This window comes from Garra rufa, chromosome 12 (genome assembly GCF_049309525.1).
Source record: "Garra rufa chromosome 12, GarRuf1.0, whole genome shotgun sequence".
Classification (NCBI taxonomy): Eukaryota; Metazoa; Chordata; class Actinopteri; order Cypriniformes; family Cyprinidae; genus Garra; species Garra rufa.
Window position 1 is genome coordinate 3,847,746 of NC_133372.1, and position 9,281 is coordinate 3,857,026.

A 9,281-nucleotide genomic window follows, 5' to 3' on the forward strand; every position below is an offset into this window, starting at 1 on the left:
AGTCATTTTTTAGAATCTTTTGTTTATATATACACCGCCACCTTAAAAGTTTTGGATCAGTAAGACTTGTAATGTTTTTTAAAGAAGTCTCTTATGCTCATCAAGATTAAAAATACAGAAAAAAAATACTGCAAAATGTTATTACAATATAAACTAATGGTTTCGATTTTAATATACATTACATTTTTTTTTTTTTTCCTGTAATGCAAAGCTGAATTTTTCATCAGCTGTTACTGTCACATGTCACACTTCTAATATGCTGATTTATTATTAGAAGTATCTATGTTAAAACAGTTTTTTTTGGAACCTGTGGTACTTTTTTTTAGGATTCTTTGATGAATAAAAAGTTTAAAAAAGCATTTATTCAAAATATAAATCTTTTCTAACAATATATATATATTTGCTATCACTTTTTATCTATTTAACACATTCTTGCTGAATAAAGTATTATTTCTTTCAAAAAAAGAAATACAAAAATTGACTGAACCCAAATTTTTGAACAGTGGTGTATATTGTTGGAAAAAGGTTTCTATTTTAAATAAATGTTGTTCTTTTGAACTTTTTAGTCATCAAAGATTCATGAATAATAAAAAGGATTTAAAAAAAAAGCTGTTTCCAGCACTGATAATAAATCAGCATATTAGAATGATTTCTGAAGGATCATGTGACACTGAAGACTGGAGTAATGATGCTGAAAAAATCAGCTTTGATCACAGAAATAAATTACATTTTGAATGTGTATATAAAAATAAAAGAACATTGTTTTACATTAGAATAATATATTTTTTTTTCTGTATTTTAGAGCAAATAAACACTTGATGAGTGTTAGAAAACTTTACTGACCCCAAACGTTTTACTTGCAATGCAATGAATGTTTGTGTATATATATAGTTTTATAAATGATATAGTTTTTATTCTTTGTTTTTCAGTTTTAGTTGTTTTAGTACATCAAATTAAACTAAATTAAAATGGGAAATGTTGACTTGACAGCTAGCTGAAATAAAAAGAATATGTATTTATTTAATTTAATTTATTTTTTCAGTTAATGTTTTTTTATGAAAGCCATTTCTGCCACTGAAAAAAAAAAGTTGTTTATCGCAACTTTCTATCTCACAATTCAGATTTTTTTTCTCAGAATTTTGAGTTAAAATATCCAATTTTGAAGGGAAAAAACACTTATGTTCCAGAATTGTGACTTTTTATCTCACAATTCTGACTTAATAACTTGCAATTCTGTGTTATAAAGTCTAAATTGCAAGAAATAAAGAATATAAAAATGATATAAACTTGCAATTTTGAGTTATAAAGTCAGATAAATAAAAAAAATTGCGAGTTTTTCTTGCAATTCTGACTTACTCGCAATTGCAAATTAATATCTGACAATTCTGAGGGAAAAAAGTCTGAATTGCAAGATAAAAGGTCGCAATTACCTTTTTTATTTTTCCTTTTTATTCTGTGGAGGAAACGGGCTTCTACGTTTATTATTTTAAGTATCATTTTTGTAAGTTTAGTTTCAGTTTTAGTTATTAGTAACTAGTTTATATACCTGTCGTTGGTAAGTATTTGCGTATATTCTGCGTCAGGTTGCCATCCATGATCTGCCAGTGGAAGATGTCCTATAAAAGCAGACAGACAGAGCAGTGATGTTGTTGCTGTAGACTGCGGTTGATCATCTTTGCTGTGGGTTTTTTCTGTTCGTCAGACGGCGCTGAGCTGGAGACAGAGAGCCGTTCACAAACACAGCAGCTGCCTAATGCACCGCCGGCCTCCACAAACTCCCCTCATATCATTTATTCAGCACAGAATCAAAGAGCGCTGAAAGTGATTTTATTATCCTGGAAAAGACAGCATGTGCAGAGCAGACACTCTGTAATGAGATAACTCAAAATGACTTCACATGATGATCATCTCTCACCACTGCTGAAAACACAACAGCTATTGAGGTAAAACACACAACACAACAGGTTGAAAAAGCAGATGAATAGATTCTGACAGAAAACAGAAATGCTTTGACTATTGACTGAGCTGGTCCTCTGGTGTTGCTTGTGTGGTGGTCAACCATGACCATTTTTTATTGGAATGAATTGAATGTACTTAAGTTTAATAATGTTTTATTGATTTATTTAATACTTTGCATTTTCAAGGTTATATGATCCATTTATTACCTGTTATGCTTTGAATGCTTTGGAGCACACACTTCAGTTTGGTCTCCTTTTAAATAAGATACTTGGCAAAAATGACTGCTGAAGTCAAAATCATTAAAAAGAAAAACTAAAAAAAAAAAACATTATAGAAATGTATGTTTCTTATTATAAAAAATTCTTAAGTATGCTATTTTTAATTTCATATGAAGTCTGTATTTTACAAAACATGTTTTAGTCTAAAACTTCACGAAAGTCCATAAATCTAAACAAGCTATGATTCCAAGTTTGAGGTTGATATCTTAAAAATGAGCTTTCAGTAATATTTTGACGCAATACCAAATGTTTCCGATAGAAATTTTAATCATGAACAGTACAAGTGTGACTCTTTCTTTTTCAGGACCATTTAAATCTTTTCAAATCATGTCCAGGATTTTTGTTTTGTACCATTCTGATAAAGTAAAAAAAAAAAAAAACATTAACTTTTTTGGTCAGAAATGTATGAACAGCACAAGAGGTAAATAAAAATAACAAACAAACAAAAAATATATATATAATAAAAAAAATACAATTTTATAAATATTTATAATCTAAAATTATAATTAAAATATGACACTTTTTTTATTTATAAGAATATACAGTTGAGGTCAAAAGTTTACATACACCTTGCAGAATCTGCAAAATATTACTTATTTTACATACAAAATGCATGTTATTTTTTAGTTAGCATGACCTGAATAAGATATTAAATTAATCGTTGAATTTATAAAAATGACCCCATTCAAAAGCAACTATTACAGAAGGTTCAAACACTCACTGATGCTCCAGAAGAAAACAACAATGCATTAAGAGCCCGGGGGTGAAATTTTTGAATTTAAAGATCAGGCTAAATATAACTTATTTTGTCTTCTGTATGTAAGTATCTTATGTATCTTCTGAAGTGCAGTACTAAATGAAAAATGTATATATATATTTAGGCAAAATAAGAAAAATGTACACATTCTCATTCCGTTTAAAAGTTTTCACCCCCGGCTCTTAATGCATTTTTTTTCCTTCTGGAGCATCAGTGAATGTTTGAATCTTCTGTGATAGTTGCATATGAGTCCCTCAGTTGTCCTCAGTGTGAAAAGATGGATCTCAAAATCATACAGTCATTGCTGGAAAGGGTTCAAATGCACAAAAATGCTGAAAAACCAAAGATTTTGTGAGACCTGAAGGATTTTTCTGAAGAACAGCGGGCAGTTTAACTATAACACATAAACAACTATCACTAAACAAAAAAACACAGCTGTGGATCATTCAGGAAACAACACAGTATTAAGAATCAAGTGTATGTAAACTTTTGAACTTTTAGAGTCATTTTTATAAATTCAACTATTATTTTCTCTTGTGGACTGTATGTAAACATCTTGCATGTGAAATATCTCATTCAGGTCAGTACTAAATAAAGAAAATAGCATGCATTTTGTATGTTCCCTCTTATTTTGCTCAAATAATTATCATTTTGAAATTTCTGCAAGGTGTATGTGAACATTTAAACTCCATTGTATATTCTATAAGTCCTCAAAAGTCACTTTTACCATCTAGAACAAAGATGCCCAAACTTTTGAATACAAAGGGCCAAAAATCTACTTTTGAAAATAATTCTAATTCACTTATATATATATTTTTTTTACATTTCAATCAATCAAACAATAAATACTATAAGATATGTTTTAATGGCATTAACTTCTTTATTTATTTTCAGTGAATTTCTGGTGTAAAATAACACTAATCATTTATGTATGTCAGTTAACTTAAGACAGAAGCCTCATGAATAATAATAATAATAATAAAAATAACTCAAATTAAACCTTGATTTCAGTTGTAAACTCAAATGCTGAGAGTTCACTAACCATTTGCATCCTAATGCTGGGATGAGCGACTTTCTGTAGAATCACTGCAGCTGAAGAAAGTCATGATAAAGACAAAAACACACACGTAAATAATCTGGAATCACAATACACATAATCATGCTTTGAAAAAAACTTCTTACCTTGGTGTGGGGAGTCGAGGAAATATCGTGGATCTGTTATCCTGGTGTTGATTGGCTCAATCAGTCCCAGAATGCCTTCCTGTACGGGAAAGAAAGAGTCACAGCTGATGATAAAAGAAAAAAGACAAAACTACACATGCATTCAAAAGTCTGGAGTCATTAAGATTAATGCTTTTGAAACAAGTCTCTTTTGCTCACCAAGGTTGCATTTATTTGATCAGTAAATGGTAAATATGGTAAATATTTTTACAATTTTAAATAACTGTTTTCTATTTGAATATATGTTAAATTGTAATTTATTTCTGTGATGCCAAAAGTGAATTTCTGTTTATTATCAATGTTTAATTTATTTACTACATATAATAAAATGTGCATTTCACCATGTTTATGTTAATATATACACAAGTTTGGGATCAGTAAGATTTTTTATGTATTTTAAAGAAGATTCTCATAAAGGCTGTGTTTATTTGATCACAAATACAGAAAAAATTTAATATGACATATTACATATTACGATGTAAAATAATGTTCTACTATTTAATATACATTAAAAATCGAATTTATTCTGTGATCAAAGCTGAATTTTTCAGCATCATTACTCCAGTATTCAGTGTCACATAATCCTTCAGAAATCATTCTAATATGCTGATTTGCTGCTCAGTAAAACATTTATGATAATTATTAATGTTTAATTTATTTATTACATATAATAAAAAATGCATTTCACCATGTTTATGCTAATGTGTACACTGCTGGTCAAAAGTTTGGGATCAGTAAGATTTTTATGTATTTTAAAGACATTTTTTATGCACATAAAGGCTGTGTTTATTTGATTAAAAAAAACTGGAAAAAAAAGTAGTATTGTGAAATGTTTTTACAATGTCAAACAATGTTCTTCTATTTTAATATACATTAAAACTTAATTTATTTATGCGGTCAAAGCTGAATTTTCAGCTTAATTACTCCAGTCTTCAGTGTCACATAATCCTTCAGAAATCATTCTAATATGCTGATTTATTATCTTTGCCTGATACTATGGATTTCACTTACTATTTTTTTTTTTTTTTTTGGAACCTGCTATACTTTTTTTTTAGGATACTTTGATGAATAAAAAGTTAAAAAGAACAGCATTTATTTAAAATTGAAGTATTTTCTAACAATATAAACTAATGTTCAAAAGTTTGGGGTCAGCAAATGTTTATTCATAATTTGTTAAAATAAATTATTACTTTTATTCTGCAAGGATGTGTTAAATTGATAAAAAGTGATAACACAGACTTACATTGTTCGAAAAGATTTCTATTTTGAATAAATGCTGTTATTTTTTTTAATACTTTTTATTCATTAAAGAATCCTGAAAAAGGTATCATAGGTTCCAAAAAAAAGTCAATTCTAATAATAAATCAGCATATTAGAATGCTTTCTGAAGGATCATGTTATACAAGACTGGAGTAATGGCTGAGGAAAATTCAGCTTTGATCACAGGAATAAAAATATTTTAATTCATATTAAAATAGAAACCATTATTTTATATTGTAATAACATTTTGCAGTATTATTGTATTTTTTCTGTATTTTTGATCAAATAAATGCAGTCTTGATGAGCGTAAGAGAACGGCAGTGTATCTTTAATTTAAAAACAATAGTGTAAAGTAATGTAATTCAACCAGAAATAAATGAAAATTATTGGAATGTTGCATAAATGACTACAAATTAAATTAAATGAATCAGCATTCTTTGAGAAATGCATTAATATTAATATTTATTAGGCTTTACTTTTTCTTACTATTACAAGATTCCACCACTCTCAGGAATATTTATTTGAATCTTTACAATGAATTAGCCTATTGTATCAGAATACTGACAAATACAGACACTTGTATGAGCTCTGAACTAAAAACAGCTTAACAGAAGATCTCCAGAGCTTCTACAGTGGAATAAAAGCAGGCGTTATAAAGCAGTAACGGGGCGGAGGTCACCTTTGAGAGCACACCTGCAGCATGTTTCAGGTTCTGCACAAAGGTGTCCTCCATCTCCATGGCAACAGTGCGGCGGTCCGCCCCCACCGGCACCCTCCCCGCCATCAAGTGGATCCTGGAGAGAAACATTAGCATGAATTACTTTCAGCAGAGGTAAAGCGCAGTAAAACATCTCGAGATCGCCTGCAAAATCACAGCTGATGGAGAAAATGAGGTTCCTGTGGAGGACTTGAGCGTGTCAGATCAGACTTTCAGACATCTGGGGCAGCGCTGCACAGACGTAAGCCTCCTGGGAGCCTGGTTCAGCGTGTTTTTGACTATTTTAGGGAGTAACAGCATGTACCTTCACGTCTAGACGCTTAAGTTTGTCCGTACGATGTTTTAGTGTGCGCTGAGTGGAAGGCCCTTTTATGCTTTACATAATACGAAGATTAGAACTGCGAATATGAATCTGGTTCATCAGACGCTAAAATAAATGCCAAAAATCAAAGCAACAAGCATTAAAAGTAATCTGTCACAGGGTTTCTGCAGATTTGAAGAAGACGACTTTTTTAAAGACCTTTTTAATACCACCTTATATGAGATTTTAAGGGGTTTATCGGATGCAAAACTCACTTTTACATGTTGTTTGAACATTAATGTGTGTTGGTTGTAATCTTTAAAAGTAATATCCCCTTTTTAAAATCAGGTCATTCTCAGCTTCTTGTCTGTGTGATGTCACACCAACAGAGCCCACTCCCATGAGCGCCTTACCTTAGGCCCACCCTCACCGAGTTGAAACAGTCCGACTCTGATCACCATTGTGTGACTCAGGTGCAGTGGAAGACAAGCATGTCTAAGATTGAGTGATCGAGGTGTTCTGTTGTTGGACGTAATAATGAACACAGCAGTCATCATTTACTCCCAACATCTGAGTCGCTGAAGACGCAGAGAATAACGTTACATTCGTTTTAAAAAAGGAAAGTGCGGATCCCGATGGCAGGTTTTGCCGCTAAATGCGGCTAAAGTAAACATTGCGGCTCATAATCCCACAGCAGAGAGGGGCGGGGCGAGCAGAGCTCATTTGCATTTAAAGGGTCCATGCAAAAAAATGAGTTGAGTTTTTGCAGAGCTATTTTTGATAAGGTAAAATGGTGTTTTTTTTACACTACTACTGAGAATTTTTTTGACCAAAGTATATTTTAGACTTTTCATGAAGACCCTAAAGAATCATGTGAACTTGTGGAAAATGGGCATCCGATGACCTGTAACATAAATACACATTATATTACATAGAATTATATAATATTTAATGTGTTGAATGTAAAAAGAAAACTACATTTCATTGCTGTCATGAATGATATTTATTATTACTACAATATACATGATCATATAATGATATATAATTAACTTTTTCATATGAGACAATATTCCACACAAAATATCCCCACAAAAGTACCACATCACCGAGATTTTAATGGTGTAAACAATTTATTCTGAAGCAGTATTTTCATCAGTGTTCTATCAGCTTTTACATGAATAATTCAGATATTTTTTTAACCTTAATAAAAGACCCTTTTCTTAACTTTTTAAAGGGGTCACTGAATGCCCATTTTCCACAAGTTGATATGATTCTTTAGGGTCTTAATAAGAAGTCTATAACATACAATGGTTAAATTTGGTAGTGTATCAATGGTAGTGTGAAAACACTCTTTTTTTATCTAGTCGAAATCAGCCCTTTTTAGAGTGAGCTATTCCGTTGCATGTTCCTTTAAATGCTAATGAGCTCTGCTCGCCCCACCCCTCTCTGCCATGGGATGATGAGCCGTAATGTTTACTTTAGCTGCAAGAAGTTGAGAATGACCTGATTTAAAAAAGGAGATATTAGTTTTAAAGAAAAAAGCGATCAGTTTTCCGTTCAGCGCTATGCGCGTGAACCCCTAATCCCTTACAGAATCGTAAATGTACAATTGCAAAATGTAAACTAACAATTCTGACTTTTTCTCACAGCTTTCAAAGTTTACATTTTACTTTTTTAAAAGGTAATTGAAGGTTTTTATTTCACAATCCTAACTTATTTTTTTAATTGCATGTTTATATTTCACAATTATGAGTTTATGAAAAAAGTCAGAATTTTGAGATATCAAAAATTCTAATTTTTTTCATCCTGCAATGCTGTTTAATTGTGATTAAAAAAAATAAAAGGTAATTGTAACTTTTGTCCAAGAAGTCAGAATTGTAAGCGGGGAAATAACAATAAATAAGTGAGATAAAAAATATTATTATTACTACTTCCATGTAAATCCAACACCAATCATTGTTTGGTCTCTATTTTTGCATTAGGCTGGAGATCCCTGCCTAAACTGAATTGCAACAGAGTGCTGCATCACACTTATTCCCTCAACAAAAACCCAAACGATTTTTCTGCTGGTTTCTGGTATATTGCAGAAAATTAGCTCTGTGACTAACAAAAATACAATCAGTAAGAAAAACAACAACTAAAAACTACACTACAGTCACATGACTTCAAAGTCAGCATCACTAAGCTTCTGACAGCTCTTTCTATCTTCATTTAAAAACATTTTCCCTAAAAATTGCAGTTAGAATAGTTTACAAGAGTGAGATTACAAACATAATGAGGCTATAAAGCGACTAGTGAGCGGATGAGTTTAATGCCCCTGACAGCCTCTGAATTCCCATTTAGACACTTAATAGCAACCAACTTTTTTAACACAAGTAAAAACTTTTAAAATCAATTTAAAACATCCATGCTAAATCAAAGCATTAATTTCTATAATTTCTTTCCAAAAGAAAAAGATACTGACTCCTGATAATTGATACTGATAATTTAACAGCAATTCAGCATATCAGAATGATTTCTGAAGGATCATGGGACGCTGAAGACTGGTGTAATGATGATGAAAATTTAGCTTTGATCACAGGAATAAATTGCATTTGAAAATATATTCATATAGAAAACATTTTATATTTACATTATAGAAAACAAATTATATTAAATAGTAAAAAATACTTCAAAATGTTCTTTAGATCAAATAAATGCAGGCTTGGTAAGTCTTTGTAAGAAAAGAATCAGAATTATCAAATAATTCAGAGTTTATATCTTACTTTTTTTTTTTTACCCTAAATT

General features: G+C 30.8%; 1 protein-coding gene across 1 annotated transcript in view; it reads left to right on the forward strand.

Annotated features, from left to right (window-relative positions):
* szt2 (SZT2 subunit of KICSTOR complex) overlaps nucleotides 1–6,083 on the forward strand; it is a 133,543-nt gene extending 127,460 nt beyond the window's left edge. Inside the window, 1 exon segment of the mRNA XM_073851768.1 lies at nucleotides 5,945–6,083. Coding sequence (XP_073707869.1) covers nucleotides 5,945–6,083 — 139 coding nt within the window.
* The last annotated feature ends 3,198 nt before the right edge of the window (nucleotides 6,084–9,281 follow it).